Below are 23,375 nucleotides of genomic sequence, written 5' to 3' on the forward strand. Positions count from 1 at the left end.
ATTTAGCCTGGATGCCTTCCATTAAATGGGTAGCTCCTCAAATCGCTGCACTACTCACTTGTCGTTGTTGGCTCTCTGTAGAGCTCCCCCTCGCAGTGAACACAGGCAGCAGTCCTGAGGGAGAGAAAGACACACAGATGACTGACCTAGTGTTAAACATCACATTTTGGTTACACATGATTTTACAGCCCTTTGCTTAGTATTTACAGTACATAGAAAAATGTCATAGTAAAATTTTAATTACATAGTAATTTGCCTGATAATAGGGTGGCACAATTTGCCCAGCGTCGTCCGGGTTAGTGTTTGGCCGGGGTAGGCCTTCATTGTAAATAATAATTTGTTCTTAACTGACTTGCCTAGTTAAATAAATAAAAATATCACTTGTGTTTATTTGGGATTCATTAAAACATCCCCATTTCATGCAACGTGGTGCTAGCCAGTTACTTACTGACTTAAATTCATTCAAGTCATTACCAGAATGTACTCTTTATTAAAAWTTTTAAAATAAATAAACAATTTCTCCACGTTCTCTATGGCAATATCCTTTTGCAAACAAAGCTGGCCAGAGTACTGCTATTTAAAGTCCTTGCTGTGCTGCCTGGCAGAGACTATCTTGTAATGGGTGACTTTTATGGACCCAGGAAGCTAACTCTTGGGTTGCCAGAGACAAGTACTTGAACATAAGTGAGACCTTCTGTCATTTGTGCGGGTTTGAGATTGCCTAACTTGCAGCCAGGACTGCGCAAAAATCACTGACCTATAAAATCACCTTACATTCCAACTAATTACTCATGTGACTAAGATCAGCGATTCTGCTCCTGGCTTTGCTTAAATGCATTGGGTACACAGAGACAAAAGCCAGAATGTAAAAACACTGCCCTCTAGCGGTTAAGCTTGGTTATAACAAGTTGGGACTTCATCCAAAATGGACATATTTCACAGCTTGACAAGTACTTTTATTCTGAGGCAGAAATACGTTTCACTAAATAGTCCAATAATCAAGAACCACACACCCATACTAAGATTCATGACTTGGCGTGCGAGACCCCATATTGGATAGGAATTGAACTATCCAAGATGGGGTCAGCAAATTTAATGAGGTTAAATCCAGGGTTCTCCCCAAAGAATGTAGATGGGGCGCTGCGCCACCCTGTGGACTGGCTGCCACACTACGTAATACAACTCCTGGGGAGTACTCTGAAATTCGATTTGGCCTGCTCTACCCAAAACAAGGAATGATGTAACGGTTTGTTATTATGTTGTGCATTTCAACTCTGGCGCCTGTTCACATGTAATCCCAGGGTGAAACTGAGTGACGTGTCAAATATCAGAACCTTAATCAGAAATTTGTGAAATTACATTCAACCTAACACTCTTTTCTTAATACAGTCAGGGAGTAGAGTGACTTGTAAACATAGATCCTCTCTTTTTCCAAGGCATAGATGTTCAACCTATGAATGATTCGCATGTGTATGAGCAAGAGTTAACATCCAGTTAAATGTGATTTGATGCTATACTTTGTTGTCAGCTTTCTTCAATTAGCTTAGGTCTAGTTCTTAGAATCTATGAAGGAGTTTCATGTACAGTGGGGAGAACATGTATTTGATACACTGCCGATTTTGCAGGTTTTCCTACTTACAAAGCATGTAGAGGTCTGTMATTTTTATCATAGGTACACTTCAACTGTGAGAGACGGAATCTAAAACAAAAATCCAGAAAATCACATTGTATGATTTTTAAATAATTAATTTGCATTTTATGCAGACATAAGTATTTGATCACCTACCAACCAGTAAGAATTCCGGCTCTCACAGACCTGTTAGTTTTTCTTTAAGAAGCCCTCCTGTTCTCCACTCATTACATGTATTAACTGCACCTGTTTGAACTCGTTACCTGTATAAAAGACACCTGTCCACACACTCAACAAACAGACTCCAACCTCTCCACAATGGCCAAGACCAGAGAGCTGTGTAAGGACATCAGGGATAAATTGTAGACCTGTACAAGGCTGGGATGGGCTACAGGACAATAGCCAAGCAGCTTGGTGAGAAGGCAACAACTGTTGGCACAATTATTAGAAAATGGAAGAAGTTCAAGATGACGGTCAATCACCCTCGGTCTGGGGCTCCATGCAAGATCTCACCTCGTGGGGCATCAATGATCATGAGGAATGTGAGGATCAGCCCAGAACTACACGGCAGGACCTGGTCAATGACCTGAAGAGAGCTGGGACCACAGTCCAAAGAAAACCATTAGTAACACACTACGCCGTCATGATTAAAATCCTGCAGCGCACGCAAGGTCCCCCTGCTCAACGCCACGCATGTCAGGCCGGTCTGAAGTTTGCCAATGACCATCTGGATGATCCAGAGGAGGAATGGGAGAAGGTCATGTGGTCTGATGAGACAAAAAATAGAGCTTTTTGCTCTAAACGCCACTCGCCGTGTTTGGAGGAATAGAAGGATGAGTACAACCCAAGAACACCATCCCAACCATGAAGCATGGAGGTGGAACAATCATCTTTGGGGATGCTTTTCTGCAAAGGGGACAGGACGACTGCACCGTTTGAGGGGAGGATGGACGGGGCCATGTATCGCGAGATCTTGACCAACAACCTCCTTCCCTCAGTAAGAGCATTGAAGATGGGTCGTGGCTGGGTCTCCAGCATGACAACGACCCGAAATACACAGCCAGGGCAACTAAGGAGTGGCTCCGTAAGAAGCATCTCAAGGTCCTGGAGTGGCCCAGCCAGTCTCCAGACCTGAACCCAATAGAAAATCTTTGGAGGGAGCCGAAAGTCCGTATTGCCCAGCGCAGCCCCAAACCTGAAGGATCTGGAGAAGGTCTGTATGGAGGAGTGGGCCAAAATCCCTGCTGCAGTGTGTGCAAACCTGGTCAAGAACTACAGGAAACGTATGATCTCTGTAATTGCAAACTAAGGTTTCTGTACCAAATATTCAGTTCTGCTTTTCTGATGTATCAAATACTTATGTCATGCAATAAAATGCAAATTAATTACTTAAAAATCATACAATGTGATTTTCTGGATTTTTGTTTTAGATTCCTTCTCTCACAGTTGAGGTGTACCTATGATAAAAATTACAGACCTCTACATGCTTTGTAAGTAGGAAAACCTGCAAAATTGTCAGTGTATCAAATACTTTTCCTCCCCACTGTATATGAGCTTAGCGACAACATATCTCTTATCCAACCTAATTGTCAGTATTTATTTAACCTTTATTTTAAACATACTTTAGCAACGTCTCTTTCGCAAGGGAGCCAGCCCTGCATCATACTGTATGGAGCTAGCGTATAGAGTAGGTGCTAAGATCGTGTAGTGGGGCTAGTGATATGGCTTCAGCTGTACTTGATTGCAGTACTACTGACCTCAGTTAAAGCGTTGGCCTCACAGCGGGCACACATCCACTCATCTGACACTTGGTCTGCAGAAACTCCATAGCAACCTGTGGGGGACAGGAAAAACATTTAGAGGCCACTTTCCGATTTAAAGAGGTGGCTTGTCACATCATTTATTAGTACGGTAAATCCATTGACGAAAGTGCAAATTATTGTTTAATCGTTTATTATTTATGTAGATTTTGGAACGCTTGTTAGTAATTGTAAATTCTGAACTCTGGAATTAACTGGATTTTCCCTGAGGGCATATCATTGATTACATCAAACACGTGCACTGGCCAAATATATGTCAAACAACAGTATTTGACGTGTCAAATAAGCTTGTTGACCAATCAGGACCATTCATTTTTTTACGTAGTTATTACACATTGATTACACTATCACTCGTATTTCATATGTCACAGCAATTCACCGATATGTAAGCTATGACGCTTGTAAAGTTGTGTCTAGCGCACCTGTCGCTGCCGCACGAGCGCAGACAAACCTCCCCAAGCTCTGGGACAGCTGTCATAAAAAAAGCTAGCTAGCTGATGGATGCAAACAATGTTTTTCCCCAAAAACATAGCAGAACGACAATCTGTTTTCAGTAGCTATAGTTCTCTTGCTAGGTGTCATCTAAAATACCCCAAATTTATAAAAACAGGCTTGCACGTGCAAATTCAGCACACACAACCTTGTATAATAGAACGTTGTTATTTGACGTAAAAGTGTTACTTGACATTTATCCTTTTTGACACGCAAAGACCCAAACGGCATCCCATACTAAACAGTAGTGTTAAACGGACTGCTGGCATGAATTAACTGGGATTCAGCAAGAGCAAAACATTCGTTATCAATGAAAAACGTGCTGTCTAAGAACCCGGTGTAAATGAACTAGAATTCATTGAAAGCGTAGCCTACAACACTACAATCAATTACTAATGAAATAAATGCTCAATCTAACAGGCTGTAAAACATGGTGATGGTGAATGAAGCTGGATTACTCACTGGCGTGAACGCGGACACAGCACTGGGAGCAGCTGACCAGGAGGCTGGTACCGTCCTCCTCCAGGTGAGGGGTGGAAAGTTGGCCCACGCCGCTATCGCTGCTGTTGTTGGTTTTGTCATTGGTGGTGCTGAAACACATCTCCGGGATCAGGGGCTTGGACCTCTGTCTGCCCCCTCGCCGGCCTTTTAGAGTGTAGCTGGGGTTGCCGCTAGACTCCGACTGTCGGAGAGGATGGAAAAGAGACCCGTATTAGTAGGGTTAAATAGTCATTTATATGATTGTTATTACGCTGACCGGGACTTGTTAGCTGAATGGTTTCAGGAAATCAAAATGGTAAAAAACAACATTTTTTGGACCTCATTATTATGTTTTACGTTATCAGTCAAATAAAAACATTGTTTGGGTACCTATGAACAACAGCTGAACTGTAGTTCGAGCAAGACAATGGAGTTCTTACCTGGTCATATGTGTGGAAAAGCAGGCAGATGGAGCAGTAGGGGGCCTGCAGGCCCATGAGTTTGTTGTATTCCCTCTCCGCCTGGGGGTTGTAGGGTCTACTCTGCCACAGCTGGGCCAGGGGCTTGGCCCACTCCTCCGTCTCCTCTGGTTCATCCTCCATATTCACATACAGCTCATCTGTAGGAGAGAATAATAGGGAGAGAGAAAGAAACAGAGTGAGAGAGATGAACGAGGGAGGTTAAGTGAAAGGAGAAGCAAAGAGCAGGGCTCTGTTCGAACACTCTGAATGTGTACAGAACTTGCGTTGAAATCAGGGCTTGAGATTCGTTTTTTTTTGCCACTTATCCTTCTGACAAGTAGAAAATATTTTTTACTTGCCCAAAAGCTCAAGTCATATGGAAAAAATTGTCTGTAACCATTCTGTGCATGACACAAGTAATTTTTCCAACAATTGTTTACAGACAGATTATTTCACTCTATCACAATTCCAGTGGGTCAGAAGTTTACATACACTAAGTTGACTGTAATTGATGTAATGGTTTTAGAAGCTAGGCTAATTTATATCATTTGAGTCAATTGGAGGTGTACCTGTGGATGTATTTCAAGGCCTACCTTCAAACACAGTGCCTCTTTGCTTGACATCATGGGAAAATCAAAAGAAATCAGCCAAGACCTCAGGAAAAAATTAATTGTAGACCTCCACAAGTCTGGCTCATCCTTGGGAGCAATTTTGAAACGCCTAAAAAAGGTACCACGTTCATCTGTACAAACAATAGTACGCAAGTATAAACACCATGGGACCACACGCAGCCGTCATACCGCTCAGGAAGGAAACGTCTTCTGTCTCCTAGAGATGAACGTACGTTGGTGCGAAAAGTGCAAATCAATCCCAGAACAACAGCAAAGGACCTTGTGAAGATGCTGGAGGAAACCGGTACAAAAGTATCTATATCCACAGTAAAACGAGTCCTATATCGACATAACCTGAAAGGCCGCTCAGCAAGGAAGAAGCCAATGCTCCAAAACTGCCATAAAAAAGCCAGACTACGGTTTGCAACTGCACATGGGGACAAAGATCGTACATTTTGGAGAAATGTCCTCTAGTCTGACGTAACAAAATAGAACTGTTTGGCCATTAATGGCCATCGTTATGTTTGGAGGAAAAAGGGGGAGGCTTGCAAGCCAAAGAACACCATCCCAACCGTGAAGCACGGGGGTGGAAGCATCATGTTGTGGGGGTGCTTTGCTGCAGGAGGGACTGGTGCACTTCACAAAATAGATGGCATCATGAGGGAGGAAAATTAAGTGGATATATTGAAGCATCATCTCAAGACATCAGTCAGGAAGTTAAAGCTTGGGCGCAAATGGGTCTTCCAAATGGACAATGACCCCAAGCATACTTCCAAAGTTGTGGAACAAATGGCTTAAGGACAACAAAGTCAAGGTATTGGAGTGGCCATCACAAAGCCCTGACCTCAATCCTATAGATTTTTTTTGGGCAGAACTGAAAAAGCGTGTGCGAGCTAGGAGGCCTACAAACCTGACTCAGTTACACCAGCTCTGTCAGGAGGAATGGGCCAAAATTCACCCAACTTATTATGGGAAGCTTGTGGAAGGCTACCTGAAACGTTTGACCCAAGTTACACAATTTAAAAGGCAATGCTACCAAATACTAATTGAGTGTATGTAAACTTCTGACCCACTGGGAATGTGATGAAAGAAATAAAAGTATAAATCACTCTAAAACCACTTCTACTATTATTCTGACATGCCAAAATTTTTAAATAAAGTGGTGATCCTAACTGACCTAAGACAGGGTATTTTTACTAGGATATAATGTCAGGAATTGTGAAAAACTGAGTTTAAATGTATTTGGCTAAGGTGTATGTAAACTTCCGACTTCAACTGTACGTTTATGGTTATAGTTTCAAAATGCTGACGGCCTCCGCTCAGATTCAAGCCCTGTGTTGTGAGATGGGGGGAGTGCCCTGGTTGTGAGATGGGGGAAGTGCCCTGTGTTGTGAGATGGGGGAAGTGCCCTGTGTTGTGAGATGGGGGAAGTGCCCTGTGTTGTGAGATGGGGGAAGTGCCCTGTGTTGTGAGATGGGGGAAGTGTGCGGTGCGCAGCAGGCACTGTCCTTCACTCTCCGGTCTTGTGACCATTAAATCTGAACGAACCGTGCCTCAAGTACAGCGCATTCGGAATGTACTCAGACCCCTTGACCTTTTCCAATTTGTCAGTTCCAGTCTAATTAACAGGGTGGGTCTCCCATAGACACCAATGCAATAGCAGCTGGGTCTGGTCTACTTCACTTGGCTGCCTGAGCCATGGAACAAATTAAAATAGGGGGTGTAAATGTTTGCTTTTGCGCCCCCACTTATTTCCCCCTGCAAATTAACATAATGTCAAGTTACAGTTTCTGTATAAAAAAAAAATACGACCATTTATTCTCCCCCCAAGATGAATGGTTTTGATCACTAATGTTTAGGCAAATTCATTTTGAATGACCCCGGTGCGCTCATTTTACACCATTCCATTGATCCTAAAAGAAATCTTCACCCACCCGGGGCACTAGGCCATGCAAAACGAACWTGCCTATTGCTTCAATAGTTAAGCTATCCATATTACCGGAGCTTATAATATTTATATGGCAGATTCGCAGCCATCGAATAAAGCATTGATATATATAGTGCCTTTGGAAAGTATTCAGACCCCTTGACTTTTTCCACAGTGTTACGTTACAGCACTATTCTAAAATATATATATATTTTTTCCCATTAGCAATCTACACACAATACCCAATAATGACAAAGCGAAAAGAAGTTGCAAATGTATTAAACAAAAAACCTTATTTACATAAATATTCAGCTCAGGTACATCCTGTTTCCATTGATCATCCTTGAGATATTTCTACAACTTGATTGGAGTCCACCTGTGGTAAACTCAAATGATTGGACATGATTTGCAAAGGCACACACCTGTCTGTCTATATAAAAGGTTCCACAGTTGACAGTGCATGTCAGAGAAAAAACCAAGCCATGAGGTTGAAGGAATATCCGTAGAGCTCCGAGACAGGATTGTGTCGGGGCACAGATCTGGGGAAGGGTACCAAAACATTTCTGCAGCATTGACGTTTCCCAAGAACACAGTGGCCTCCATCATTCTTAAAAATGGAAGAAGTTTGGAACCACCAAGACTCTTCCTAGAGCTGGCTGCCAGATTCTCTGGTCTGATGAAACCAATAATAAACTCTTTGGACTGAATGCCAAGCGTCACGTCTGGAGGAAACCTGGCACCATCCCTATGGTGAACCATGGTGGTGGCAGCATCATGCTGTGGGGATGTTTTTCAGTGGCAGGGACTGGGAGACTAGTCAGAATCAAGGCAAAGATGAACAGAGCAAAGTACAGAGAGATTCTTGATGAAAACCTGCTCCAGAGCACTCAGAACCCCAGACTGGGGCGAAGGTTCACCTTCCAACAGAACAACAATCCAAAGCACACAGCCAAGACAATGCAGGAGTGGCTTCGGGACAAGTCTCTGAATGTCCTTGAGTGGCCCAGCCAGAGCCCAGACTTGAACCCGATCGAACATCTCTGGAGAGACCTGAAAATAACTGTGCAGCGAACCTGACAGAGCTTGAGAGGATCTGCAGATAAGAATAGGAGAAACTCCCCAAATACAGGTGTGCCAAGCTTGTAGCGTCATACCCAAGAAGACTCAAGGATGTAATCGCTGCAAAATGTCCAACAAAATACTGAGTAAAGGGTCTGAATACTTATGTAAATGTGATATTTGCCAAGCTTGTAGCGTCATACCCAAGAAGACTCAAGGATGTAATCGCTGCAAAATGTCCAACAAAATACTGAGTAAAGGCTCTGAATACTTATGTAAATGTGATATTTCAGTTTATATTTTTAAAACATTTGCAAACATTTCTAAAAACCTGTTTTTGCTTTGTCATTATGGGGTATTGTGTGTAGATTAATGAGGGGGGAAACTATTTAATACATTTTAGAATAAGGCTGTAACGTAACAAAATGTGGAAAAAGTGAATAGGTCTGAATACTTTCCGAAAACACCATGTCAACAGAATCAAGCCTGTGGATAATGTTAAGAATCCTTCATTATATTTGTCAAACATGACTGACGTTTAGCCTATATTTCTGTAATTAAAAGTCTCATTAAAGTWTGGCTACATTTTCTGGCACCTCATGTCAGCATCGGTTTCGACATGAGGCTGTAGCCAATATGCATCACCTACACTTTGACATGTAGGCTTTTGTATTTATGTACATGAAAAATAGATTTGAATATTTTTTAAATGTTGGCCTCACTGATCCAATTCTGATCGGAGTAATTGTTTGATATTGTGATGTGTGCATTTAAAAAAACTTCATCTATAGTCTTGTCCGTCAATTTTGTTTACTTGTCCCCGAGTTAATATCGAGCCCTGCAAATGGTTGCTTGTTGTAAAAGTCCATGACGGCAATACATCCAGGTACTCACCGTCATCACTGGAGCTTTCCCTGGGCCTGAGTAGTGGGTGCTGTTTGGACAGTTTGCGGAGGAGAGGATGCGGTTTGCTCTTCATGCTCTTGCATTCCGTCTGCTTACTCTGACTGGAATCCGTCTCCTTACTTGAACTTGAATCCGTCTGCTTACTTGAACTTGAATCCGTCTGCTTACTTGGACTTAAGTTTGTCAGCTTACTTGGACGTAAGATCGTCGGCTTACTTGGACGTACGTTTGTCTGCTTCATTAAAGTTACCTCCGCCTGCACAGGGGAAAGACATTGCTGTGGAAAGAGAGGGGAAGAGGATGAGTAGCCATCAGCTGGCTCGTGTCGATCCACATCTAATTACATTTTCTGCTGTATGGCAAGTGTGGAAACATCCATGTCACATTTTCATTTTTAACATATTCACCTCTTAATATCACTCTCAACTATCATCACAAACTACACTACTAACTTATAACCAAACAGTAATAACTTCAAAAAAGATAACGCCATGAAAGAGGGCAAACAAACCTTCCGCCTGTCCCTTCGGACCTCCGCCTCGACCCTCTTGGCTGCCTTGGTGTGTGCTTGGGTCTGGACAGGCTCTGGACTGCTAGGGGACCTGGCTTCGGACCTCTCCTCCCAAGCCTGGGCCTCGCCAGGATGCTGCCGCCACTTACCGAGGCCTTGGGTCTGGGCTTTGGTTTCAACCGGTTCTCCCTTACAGGGAATCTGTGCGTCGGCCTGGTTCTGCTCTCCTTTGGTAGATGGGACGTGGGACTCCTGCTGCTCGGCCTTGACTTGGGCCTGGGGCTTGGCCTTGAGTTGGAGGTGGGGTTGGAGGTGCCGTGGCAGGTGTTCCCTGGCGTAACTGTGCACATGGAGGTGGGTGTGGTGAATCTGCTGCTGGTTCTCACGGGCGTAGCTGTGGACCTGCAGGGCCTCCTTAGGGCTCTGGGTCTTATGAAAGAGCAGGCTGGCCACCCCTAGCTTTCTGATCGGCTGGGTGGAGGGGCCAGTCCTGGCTGGAGGAGCCACTACTGGAAGGTGCCCGTTTCTGTGCGACTGGGGTTGAGCCAAAATGGCCACCGCATGATTGCTGGTGGAGGGGATGGTGACTTTTTGCGGAGTAGTGTTTCTGCTGCTGTTGCCCTGCATTGGGTCTGTCTTTACATTAGGGAGGTTCCTCAAGGTGACTGAAATACAAACATGTGTATAAGGAGAAGCAATGGAGATAGCATTTCCAMGTATCAGAGTCCTATTGAGAATCAGTGATGCCGATCTATTTCCTACAATAATCTCATTTGTCACTTTAAAAAATGTATACCAAACAAAAACCATTGCTTTCAAAGTTTAACAAACCATAGAACTCTATTCACAAGGACTAATTTTAACAGTCTCAGTGAAATTCCGCTACAGGAGAATTGCCCTAATACAAACACAAAAAAGAGGCCTAGATTCAAACAATTTAACATTTGGTGGTGGGATTTGTACACAAGCCTCCAGAGGCACTGACATGATACATTAGTAAAATCAGAGGTAACATGAAAAAGTATCATACCATACATAATCTGTGTGGAGGTTTCATATAATTGCACAAGTTGTAAATTGTGAAATGAAGTGATGAGGTAGAAAAGCACAGCCTTACGGTCAGTGAGGTTCCCTGTATCTTTGCACTCCTCTGCTCCCGTGCCCTGAGTGGTGAGGCCTAGTCTGGCTTTCTTCCCATACTCCTCTTCCTCTTCTTCATCTTTAGGGACCACCTCGTCAGGTACATCCAGACACACTCGGTGCCTCTTGGTCCCTATCCTCTGTGTGGGGCTGATGGGCCACAAAACATTAAAAAGTTCATTTGTTTTTCATGTCAAGCATTTTAGAAGAATGGGAATTTAAATCCATATAACGTAAAACAAACAAAAAAATCTGCTCGACCAACATAAAAATGAACAGATCTCTTCTGACCTCTTTCTCTCCCCCTCCGTGTTGAGCTCCTCCACACAGGGCTCATGGGAGATGCAGTCCTTCCCCTCCTCCTCCCCCAGGAACTCCTTGGCCTCTGGGGTGGGTCGTGAGTGGTCAATGGACCCCGTGTCCCGACCCGCCAGCCACTGCTCGTAGCGTTCCGGCTGGTACTTCTTCACAAACAGGTCCATGGAGATCTTCACCATGTCCTTCCTGCACGAACACTGGAGGCAAGAGGAAGGAACTATAAGTGCTAGGGAAGTAATCATGCCCCCAAAGAATGAAGGTAAAAAAAAACACTAAAGTAAWACTAGTCAGTCTGATAGTCCTTTTATTATCAATACTGTCTGATAAAACTCTGTCTTTTCCCAGTTTTCCTCATTTACTATATATATATGCCACAATGTTACTACTATAGCAGTCCTTGATAATGATATTAATGTACATGGTTGTTTAAAAGTGCTACATGTAGAATCTCAGAATGGCTCCCCTATGTGGAAGGTAGGGGAATTGCAACAGCACTAGGCTGCATTCAAAACAAATCTCCCCCCTCCCCCGCATCCCATTTCCTCATAAAATGTCGGAGACTCATTCTTAAGCCTTTTACTTTTTGTCCACCAGCGTCAAACACCCGTAAAAACTATATTGAGAAAAAAATATCAAATGTAAAGTGTTAGTCACATTTTTCCTGAGTTGAAATAAAAGATCCCGGAAATGTTCCATATGCACCAAAAAGCAAATTTCTCTCAAATTTGGTGCATATTTTTTTAATTTTACATTCCTGTTATTGAGGATTTATCCTTTGCCAAGATTATCCATCCACCTGACAGGTGCGGCATATCAACAAGCTGGGGGACAATAAAAGACCACTCTAAAATGTGCAGTTTTGTCACGCAACACAACGCCACAGACGTCTCAAATTTTTAGGGAGCGTGCCATTGGCATGCTGACTGCAGAGATGTCCACCAGAACTGTTGCCAGAGAATTGCATGTTAATTTCTCTACCATAAACTACCTCCAACTTCATTTTAGAGAATTTGACAGTATGTCCAACCAGACTCACACGCCAGCCCAGGACCTCAACATCCGGCTTCTTCACATGCGGGACCATCTGAGACCAGCCACCTGGACAGCTAATGGAACTCTGGGTTTGCACAACCGAAGAATTTCTGCACAAACTAAGCTATGTACGACGAACACAATTGTATTTTATTGATGGCAATTTGAATGCACAGAGATATCGTGACGGGATACTGAGGCCCACTGTTGTGCCATTCATCCTCCCCCACCACCTCATGTTTCAGCATGTTAATGCACGGCCCCATGTCGCAAGGACCTGTACACAATTCCTGGAAGCTGAAAATGTCCCAGTTCTTCCATTGCCTGCATACTCACCAGACATGTCACCCATTGAGCATGTTTGGGATTCTCTGGATCGAAGTGTATGACAAAGTGTTCCAGTTCCCACCAATATCCAACAACTTCGCACAGCCATTGAAGACGAGTGGGACAACATTCCAGAGGCCACAATCAACTCTACACAAATGAGATGTGACTTGCTGCATGATGCAAATGGTGGTCACACCAGATACTGACTGGTTTTCTGATCAAAGCCCCTACTTTTTTTGTTAATTGTTTTTTTAAAGGTACAGTGGGGAGAACAAGTATTTGATACACTGCCGATTTTGCTGGTTTTCCTACTTACAAAGCATGTAGAGGTCTGTAATTCTTATCATAGGTACACTTCAACTGTGAGAGACGGAATCTAAAACAAAAATCCAGAAAATCACATTGTATGATTTTTAAGTAATTAATTTGCATTTTATTGCATGACATAATTATTTGATCACCTACCAACCAGTAAGAATTCTGGCTCTCACAGACCTGTAAGTTTTTCTTTAAGAAGCCCTCCTGTTCTCCACTCATTACCTGTATTAACTGCACCTGTTTGAACTCTGTATAAACCTGTATAAAAGACACCTGTCCACACACTCAATCAAATAGACTCCAACCTCTCCACAATGGCCAAGACCAGAGAGCTGTGTAAGGACATCAGGGTGAAAATTGTAGACCTGCACAAGGCTGGGATGGGCTACAGGACAATAGGCAAGCAGCTTGGTGAGAAGGCAACAACTGTTGGCGCAATTATTAGAAAATGGAATTAGTTCAAGACGGTCAATCACCCTCGGTCTGGGGCTCCATGCAAGATCTCACCTCGTGGGGCATCAATGATCATGAGGAAGGTGAGTGATCAGCCCAGAACTACACGCCAGGACCTGGTCAATGACCTGAAGAGAGCTGGGACCACAGTCTCAAAGAAAACCATTAGTAACACACTACGCCGTCATGGATTAAAATCCTGCAGCGCACGCAAGGTCCCCTGCTCAAGCCAGCGCATGTCCAGGCCCGTCTGAAGTTTGCCAATGACCACCTGGATGATCCAGAGGAGAATGGAGAAGGTCATGTGGTTCTGATGAGACAAAAATAGAGCTTTTTGATCTAAACTCCACTCGCCGTGTTTGGAGGAAGAAGAAGGATGAGTACAACCCAAGAACACCATCCCAACCGTGAAGCATGGAGGTGGAACCATCATTCTTTGGGGATGCTTTTCTGCAAAAGGGACAGGACGACTGCACCGTATTGAGGGGAGGATGGATAGGCCATGTATCGCGAGATCTTGGCAACAACCTCCTTCCCTCAGTAAGAGCATTGAAGATGGGTCGTGGCTGGGTCTTCAGCATACACAACACCCGAAACACACAGCCAGGGCAACTAATGAGTGGCTCCGTAAGAAGCATCTCAAAGTCCTGGAGTGGCCTAGCCAGTCTCCAGACCTGAACCCAATAGAAAATCTTTGGAGGGAGCTGAAAGTCCGTATTGCCCAGCGAACCTGGTCAAGAACTACAGGAAACTAGATCTCTGTAATTGCAAACAAAGGTTTCTGTACCAAATATTAGTTCTGCTTTTCTGATGTATCAAATACTTATGTCATGCAATAAAATGCCAAATTAATTACTTAAAAATCATACAATGTGATTTTCTGGACACTTCAACTGTGAGAGATCCGTCTCTCACAGTTGAAGTGTACCTATGATAAAAAATTACAGACCTCTACATGCTTTGTAAGTAGGAAAACCAGCAAAATCGGCAGTGTATTAAATACTTGTTCTCCCCACTGTATCGTATCTGTGACCAACAGATGTTTATCTGTATTCCCAGTCACATGAAATTCATAGATTAGGGCCTAATTCATTGATTTCTACTGACTGATTTCCTTGAACTGTGACTTTGAAATTGTTGCATGTGGAGTTAATATTTTTGTTCAGTGTATATTTGTTTGTTATTGATAAGATATTTAACAATGATTCCCTACAGTATTCAGGGATTGTTTTCTCACATCAATTGAAATTGAGCAAACAGTGTAGAATTTTAGCAACCAGGAAATGACAGAGGGATTTCTACATTGGCCGCTTGCCCCGGTTTCCACTAGATAACACAACCACCCCATTTTGATAAAATAAGCTGGGCCGGCGGGAGAAATCAATAGGTGAATATCACAGCCAATCACACACTGGCAGGTAAGTAATACGGTGAAACACTATCATTCCACTATTACTGCAGATATGAGAAATTTCTGAAATGCCCCAAAAAATACAAATCCTATGTATAGCACCTTTAAAGGAGGAACACTGAAAGAAAATGAACCTCTTCCTTACCAGTATGGCTTGCTTTCCATACTCAATCCATCTTTCAGTGGCAAAGTTAGTGGACTCTGCACAGTTATAGCCGTGGTTAAAGCCGGCGTGGTAGCTATAGGGAAACGTCACCATGAATTCACCCGGCTCCTGAGTGATCTGGAAAACAAATAGGAAATAGCAATGAAATACTAGACTCTGTATAAAGCTTTATATATCAGCATAAGAGTTTGACATCATACATTAGGCTAGTATTACCTTCTCAAATGGAATGCCATATTTCCTCAATATGGAGGGAGAGATGAGGGTCATCTTGTGCCTCAGGAAGGCTTCGCAATTTTGGTGGCTTCCAGGGAAAAACCCTGCAAGGGAACAACAGAAAACAGTGTGTTGGATTAAAGCTTGTTAAAAATCAGTTGTTTTCTAATATGAAGGAGAAGAAAAAAGAAAAGAAAAAACAGCATCAAAACGTCACACATTATCATCCCTCTCACCTTGAGCCAAGCGCTCCATTCTTTTCCCATGCTCTGGAGGAACGCAGTACCTGTGAGGGCGTCATAACGTCAACAAATCAGTTATCACACGGACATCACAACAGCTGCCGTTTATTTTTACYCGTTGAGTGTTGCTCCGATAACGACAAAGAGTCCCCAAACCACACCTACATGACCATCGTCAGTATGTTGATGCTTAATAATGTGGCTCTTACACACACACAAAACTAACAGGTAAATGTATTATGTGAGTAATAGTGTAGTTAGTTACCAGGACTTGTGCGCTCCAAAGTGGAGGTAGTTGATACTGTAGAGATCCATGTCTTCGGTGTGCCAGGCGAAGGTGGTCTTCCACATGCCAAAGTACAGGTAGGGCGTGTTCACCCCCTCGATGGTGATGCCACTCTCGTGCTCCACCGTGTCCAGGATGGTGTTCAGTTTGCCGATGTTCCAATCGGTCACATCCTGGAGAAAACGACAGAATAATGTAACTATTGTCGCTGGAGATTCATCGTCATCGCTGCAGTGAAACAAAACCATTGCAACCTTGTGTATTTGTAGTGAATGCAAATTGCGGGTGCAACACACGATTCTGAGAGAAACACTTACAAGTAATCTACACAACCGTCCGTCTACACAGCCATCCGTCCACACAACATCTCACTCATCAGCCAACATCCTTATAACCAGGAACGATAACAACATGTTRACATTGTAAACACCATAGAACATTAAAAACAACCCAGAGGGGATTCGTTATTACTCACTGGGTCATAGAGCGTTCCGTTTACATCAGCCCCGTAGATGGGCGGGTTAAAGGTTACGTTCTTCCAGTACTTCCTCTCCAGCTCTTCAAAGTCGGTATAGCGAGGACTGCAGAACCTATGTTGGGGAAAAAATAAATAGGGACAATCGGCACAGCTGAGTAGACATTTTTAAATGAGTGTCTGTAAAGCCACAGCCTGTCATACTTTCAACCATATTACATGTTGTAGCAGTATCATTTCCTTAATCATATAGCATGTCCTCAGAGTGGCTTTCCTAACCACAGACCGAACATACAGTATAGCTTATTCATACACTAGGCTCAGTATGTTTTAAAAATATACGTTACAGATGCTACAGCGTTGGTGCAGTCAGACTCACTTGTCGCTGTTGGCCGTCTTGCGGAACTCTCGGACGGTCATGGGCTTCTTCTGGATGTTGTACTGGGTGAACAGACCTGACTGGCCCGTCACTACCTGCTGGATGGGAGCTGGGATCACCAGGTCATCTATATCGTCATAGGACTTCCTGGGTTTCCAATCCTTCGGTGGCACGATCTGTAAAAACAAGCATTTTGCACCACAAAGTTACAGTTCTGAAAGCAGGTAAAGGTAATGCAAAATAATCGTCATAATGCAGAAGGGGTTGTGTCGTTGCTTACTTTAGCCAGGCCGGCTTTGTGTGCTCCCTGGGACTCCATGTAGGCAATGTAGCGGCTGAAGTTCTGGAACTCCTCAGCGGTGGGGTGAAAGGTCATGATCCCTTTGGAGCCGGGAGCCTGAGGCCCCGAATCAGACGCCATCCTAAATAGAACGGACCTGCAGATCAGAATTAAACAAGTTTCAAGATCACAATAGCGACAGTTAAACAACAGTAGTCCGGGAGCATGCACGCTATTGATAATGCTAAGGATGTCCGTTGGGGAAGAAGAAAAAAAATCTGTGGTGACTGGGTGGCCAGATGGTGGGAAAACATCTGTGTGATGCATAATATTGCCAAAATTCTGGTTCATGACCAAGTCACAGCCCTTTGTTAGGCTGCTGAGTGTTTACAATGTGTTGGTCAGTTGTAAATAGCTATGTAAACAACAAGTCAGTCGAAGTTGATTTAGTCCTTTGTCTCATGCATGTTCCCATTGAGATCCTATTATAATATTATGAGGGATATGTCATAATCCCTCAAAGTCCCAGAATGAGGTCAAAATGGCAGCCATATTGGTCAGGGAGAAATCCAAACCAGTCTAATTGGAATGAATGGCAGTAGAGGCATAATACCGATTTTACTTACGCAGGAAAATAAAAAGGCATGTGATATCAGAAATGGTGTAATAGAATTATTGTCAACCTAAAATATTGTAATATAATTATAAATACAGTTTATATGGGTTTTATACCAATTTTCAGTATAATAACCTCTAAAATACATGTAAACAGACCATTTTTGTTTTCTTGGAAAGCTGTGAGTGGTATTATATGATACAATATCAGTACTTGCTGTCCTAAATCCTATCATCAACTGATTTCAGCCAGTGTATGGCTGTGGATTGACTGCATTGTTTGAATGGAACGTTGGCATATTGTCAGTTAATTTGAAAAATGTATGGAATCATTCCTGTAAAACTGGTTGGCAAGCTAGCTAACAAAAATGTAAATCTTAAAAACGCCCACACCAGTGGAAATCCACTTTTGAGAGGTGCAAGACGATGGCCAGAGCTTACCCACGATGTCGCACAACAATGTAAGTCAATAAGTCATCCTTTTAGTCTTAAGTATGATATTGTTGGGCTTGCATGGCATTATTTATTCATCAGAAACACCTGGAAAGATCACAAGTCACGACTGAGCAATATAATAGATCATCTTTGGAAAATAGTTCACTCAGGCCTTTTACGATTAAAAAACATTGTCAGTTCCAGTCTAATTAACGGGGTGGGTCTCCCATAGACACCAATGCAATAGCAACTGGGTCTGGTCTACTTAACTTGGCTGCCTGAGCCATGGAACAAATTAAAATAGGGGGTGTAAACTTGTGCTTTTCGCCCCCACTTATTTCCCCCTGGAAATTAACATAATGTCAAGTTACAGTTTATCTGTATAAATACGACTATTATTTTAAAAATGTTAGAACCACACTCCCCCAAAGAAATCTTCACCCACCCGGGGCACCAGGCCATGCAAAACAAACTTGCCGGTAATATGGATAGCCTATAATATTTATATGGCAGATTCGCAGCCATAGAATAAAGCATTGATATATATAGTGCCTTTGGAAAGTATTCAGACCCATTGACTTTTTCCACATTGTTACGTTACAGCCTTATTCTAAAATATATAGATTTTTTCCATCAGCAATCTACACAATACCCCATAATGACAAAGCGAAAATAAGTTGCTAGAATTTTTTTCAAATGTATTAAACAAAAAACAGAAATACCTTATTTACATAAATATTCAACTCAGGTACATTCTATTTCCATTGATCATCCTTGAGATATTTCTACAACTTGATTGGGGTCCACCTGTGGTAAATTCAATTGATTGGACATGATTTGGAAAGGCACACACACCTGTCTATATAAAGGTCCCACAGTTGACAGTGCATGTCAGAGCAAAAACCAAGCAATGGGGTTGAAAGAATTGTACATAGAGCTCAGAGAAAGGATTGTGTCGAGGCACAGATCTGGTGATGGGTACCAAAACATTTCTGCAGCATTGAAGGTCCTCAAGAACACAGTGGCCTCCATCATTGTTAAATGGAAAAAATTTGGAACCACCAAGACTTTTCCAAGAGCTGCCCGCCCGGCCAAACTGAGCAATCGGGGGAGAAGGGCCTTGGTCAGGGAGGTGACCAAGAACACGATGATGGTCACTCTAACAGAGCTGTAGAGTTCCTCTGTGGAGATGGGATAACCTTCCAGAAGGACAACCATCTGTGCAGCACTCCACCAATCAGGCCTTTATGGTAGAGTGGCCAGGCAGAAGCCACTCCTCAGTAAAAGGCACGACAGCCCCCTTGAAGTTTGCCAAAAGGCACCTAAAGACTCTCAGACCATGCAAAACAAGATTCTCTGGTCTGGTGAAACCAACATTGAACTCTTTGGCCTGAATGCCAAGCATCACGCCTGGAGGAAACCTGGCACCATCACTACGGTGAAGCATGGTGGTGGCAGCATCATGCTGTGGGGATGTTATTCAGCGGAAGGGACTGGGAGACTAGTCAGAATCAAGGCAAAGATGAACGGAGCAAGGTACAGAGGGATCCTTGATTAAAACCTGCTCCAGAGTGCTCAGGACCTCAGACTGGGGCGAAGGTTCACCTTCCAACAGGACAACGACCCTAAGCACACAGCCAAGACAATGCAGGAGTGGCCCAGCCAGAACCCAGACTTGAACCCGATCTAACATCGCTGGAGAGACCTGAAAATAGCTGTGCTGCAACACTCCCCATCCAACCTGACAGAGCTTGAGAGGATCTGCAGAGAGGAATGGGAGAAACTCCCCAAATACAGGTGTGCCAAGCTTGTAGCGTCATACCCGAGAAGACTCRAGGCTGTAATCGCTGCCAAAGGTGCTTCAACAAAGTACTGAGTAAAAGGTCTGAATACTTATGTAAAATGTGATATCAGTTTATAAATTTGCTAACAATTTCTAAAAACCTGTTTTTGCTTTGTCACTATGGGATATTGTGTGTAGATTGATGAGGGAAAAAAACTATTTATTCAATTTTAGAATAAGGCTGTAACGTAACAAAATGTGGAAAAGGTCAAGGGTCTGAATACTTTCTGAATGCACTGTAGCTAGCTCACTGAAATGAGAGAACATAGCTATTAATAACGTGTGGAATCCGACACAGCTTCACTAGAATTATCAAAAGGGCAAGAGTCAGACATGTCAAATCTTAACATGTCAACAGCACATATAGGCATGGTTTAGCTGAGACTCATCTTTTGACACGTAGGCTGGTAGTCTTTTTCTGAAATTATTATTTTTACTTGACTTCAGTACGGCTGGCGCCTAGCCGAGTTTGGCTTGGCAAACCGAACGAGTGTGCTCGCATACTGCCTTAAAATACCTTTGCTTGAAAAACTAGAAAAAAAGCAGCAATATTACAGTTTGTCCATTTTGAGACAGTAGACACTTACTCAAAATAATCCGAATGAATCTAATATAATTCAAGAAATCTGTCATCAATTTTGCAGTTTTTGCTGAGGAGAGTCTGACGTTTTTGCTTAGTCGCGCAATTTTACATCAACTAAGATGTTTGGTGAAGTATTTCTCACTGAAACAAATGTGCAAGGAAACGAGTCGACTCTCACTGACTGACAACAAAGACTTTATTGAATAATCCCTGCTGTTGACCAATCACTGACGAAGGGGCGTAGACTTCGGCTACCGACTTCAGCTTGCCTCAAGAAAAAAAAAATGTGCCAGAAAAGCTGAAATAACCCTTACCGAAGACCAAAATGAACAAAAACGTCGTCATAATATATGCTCCAACTCTTCCGAACTGTTTCGGTGATAAACATGCGGACGCCTTAACAGTATGCCTGTCTTAACTGAAATGGTGCTCACTTAACTTTTGGGGCGGCAGGTAGCCTAGTGGTTAGAGTGTTGGGCCAGTAACTGAAAGGTTGCTGGATCGAATCCCCGAGCTGACAAGGTAAAAATCTGTCGTTCTGCTCGTGAACAAGGCAGTTAACCCACTGTCCCCCGGTGGGCCGTCATTGTAAATAAGAATTTGTTCTTAATTAACTGACTTGCCTAGTTAAATAAATTGATAAAAAAATAGCTGGCTATGGTTAGCTTAGCATGCTAGCTAGTTACATTGACAGCTGTCATTCAGTGCCCTATGTGTTGACATGTCTCTGCTACAAGTGAAAAGCACCACAACATTCCCACCCAAAATTCCTTAATATGTATTAGCATATGTGTCAGTCTTCGAAGTGGAATCAATTATTTATATACACTAGATGACTGCCAGGGGGCGTTGTTTTGAAGCCACCGTGCCTCCCTCTTGGCACTCCCCCACCGTTGTAAAGAATACTTTGGAAGCTATTGAAATATATTTATAAATGTATACATTTTTTTTTGGCATATTTATTCTATTATAGAGCTAAACATGAAAATTAAATAAAAATATATAAAAACATTTCGTAAAGTATACTTTAGAAAGTGCAATAGTTACTGTCTCCACCACAACAACAAAAATACATGTGATGTTATCCAAGAAGCATTTAAATTAAATACTGTAGAATTCTATTTATTCCTATGGAGGACTACTTTTCTGAGGACTGCCAATGTGGCCGACCGGTGGCTTCAAAGTCTCTCATTAGCAATATATTAATCCTAAACGAGAAATCACGCTCTAGGACTGAAATTACTCAAAACAAATGTGGCAACTTCCTCTGAGGTGGGCCGTTAAAAATCATTATTTTACACAATACACAGCACTGGCCAACCATAGTTGACCAACTCCCTGACCAAAATGGCTGACATTTATCCTATCATAAGAAGGTTCATGGCCATTCTAGTATTATAATTCTATGTACCTAACGGACCAAAAGAAAAGCAGCAACCTGATTGGTCGAGAGCAGCGTCTCTTAAAGTTAAGTTCGGCCTACCCTGAAGTGTATCTAGTTAACAGCTCTAGTTAACGGCTAACAGCTTATAGCAAATGTTCTAGCCTAATGTTAGGCGTGTCATAAACAATATAAATAATAACACGTCAATAAGAAATCAGATTTTATGATAACTAAATATCTCGCTTACAATACATAGAAAATAGCTAAGTTAGCTAACTAGCAAGCCATCTTATTGCTAACGTCTGCTAGCTAGCTAGCCATTGCAATTTCAACGACGTGTTCATGATGAACAAATCCACATATGGCGTTAAGTTACAACTTTAAAATATTATAACTTACCAACAATGTTAAACAGCTTCAACCGATAATTATTGGGCAGTTGTTGTCTTGATATCAAAAGTAATTCCGATTTTACCCCGAAGAGAAGGACCTGTCCTCCATTACTACCAGTACGCAAGCGCACGCTCAGATGTTTACCATCATACGCATAAATTCAGACGTAGCTAGCGAGCCAATCAGTGAACGATTTTGTCGACGTGCAATATCAGCCAATATTTTTTTCCAAATAAATTAGATTATTATCACTAAACAAATATAGAAAGAGACTGGGTTTAAAAACGACATTATCGTTGGTTGATGCATGGTGGCATCTGATGTGAAAAGGCTCGTCTCTTGATGAAGGAACACTTTGCTGATGGAACGTTTGCTCCGGTTTGGTGGGTGGGTGTGGTTTGAAGCAGCGAGTTACGTATTTAAAGGGCAGTGGCCATGCTGACACCTTTGTGATTTTCTGAAGTAAAAGGACTACAGTTCCCAAAGTACAACTGATGTTACCAAGCTACGGCTGTGTCAAGTCGTGGTTGTGTGATTGTGTTGTGTGTAACAGAAAATATACAACTGTCTCCTGAAGTGCACATATGTGACCGAACGGCTCTTTTTGGTCTTATGTAGCAACATTTTAAATTTCGTTTTTTACATTTGATAAACTTGTAACAACACTTTTGAGAAAATGGCCTTTGAATGTTTTGGTGCATCTACTGTAGAGCTCTTCTTTGTCTACACAACCATCCAGCATGGTTCACACAATCTAAAACCTTAGCCCCAGACATCTCTTTAAGGATTCACATGTGAGGCCAAGTGCTAAACCGTGAGTATGGCAGTATACTAAATAACCAAAGATTTCAAGACTAAAGGCTGGTTTATACTACGTCTATCGACGTGTTTGTATATAGCTGTCGCAGTGACATCATGAACATTCTATTGTCGTTCGACATAAAACTTGTTGTTGCCGTTATGAAAAAGTATAAACTCAAAAATGATAGGCTGCATGACATCAGCAGCCTGGTGGTCCAAGGTAGCATAAGTTGTGTAATTTAACAACAATAAACTAATCCGTTTAAAAAACTACTAAAAGCAACTTTCGAAACAATGTTTTGGTTCGTTTCTAGCTTGTCTCCGGATTACATCTTCAAAATAAGGGCAAACATGGCATCCGTGACAGAGAGGGAGAAG

The 23,375-nt window shown here is 42.5% G+C and overlaps 1 protein-coding gene across 2 annotated transcripts in view; it reads right to left on the reverse strand.

Annotated features, from left to right (window-relative positions):
• LOC111956820 (lysine-specific demethylase 4A) overlaps window positions 1-22,428 on the reverse strand; it is a 45,375-nt gene extending 22,947 nt beyond the window's left edge. For both annotated transcript variants that reach the window (XM_023977469.2, XM_023977470.2), the window contains exons 1-16: window positions 22,203-22,428; window positions 16,944-17,100; window positions 16,664-16,839; window positions 16,285-16,399; window positions 15,789-15,982; window positions 15,518-15,567; window positions 15,282-15,385; window positions 15,045-15,182; window positions 11,329-11,552; window positions 11,015-11,187; window positions 9,898-10,562; window positions 9,375-9,663; window positions 4,863-5,041; window positions 4,405-4,624; window positions 3,388-3,464; window positions 59-114 (exon numbers count right to left, since the gene is read on the reverse strand). In XM_023977469.2, the coding sequence (XP_023833237.1) occupies window positions 59-114; window positions 3,388-3,464; window positions 4,405-4,624; window positions 4,863-5,041; window positions 9,375-9,663; window positions 9,898-10,562; window positions 11,015-11,187; window positions 11,329-11,552; window positions 15,045-15,182; window positions 15,282-15,385; window positions 15,518-15,567; window positions 15,789-15,982; window positions 16,285-16,399; window positions 16,664-16,839; window positions 16,944-17,084 (2,801 nt within the window). In that variant the 5' untranslated portion in view covers window positions 17,085-17,100; window positions 22,203-22,428. The remainder of the gene's footprint in view (window positions 1-58; window positions 115-3,387; window positions 3,465-4,404; window positions 4,625-4,862; window positions 5,042-9,374; window positions 9,664-9,897; window positions 10,563-11,014; window positions 11,188-11,328; window positions 11,553-15,044; window positions 15,183-15,281; window positions 15,386-15,517; window positions 15,568-15,788; window positions 15,983-16,284; window positions 16,400-16,663; window positions 16,840-16,943; window positions 17,101-22,202) is intronic.
• Between the last annotated feature and the right edge of the window lie 947 nt (window positions 22,429-23,375).

The sequence above is a fragment of the Salvelinus sp. IW2-2015 genome, linkage group LG32 (genome assembly GCF_002910315.2).
Source record: "Salvelinus sp. IW2-2015 linkage group LG32, ASM291031v2, whole genome shotgun sequence".
In the NCBI taxonomy this organism is placed as follows: domain Eukaryota; kingdom Metazoa; phylum Chordata; class Actinopteri; order Salmoniformes; family Salmonidae; genus Salvelinus; species Salvelinus sp. IW2-2015.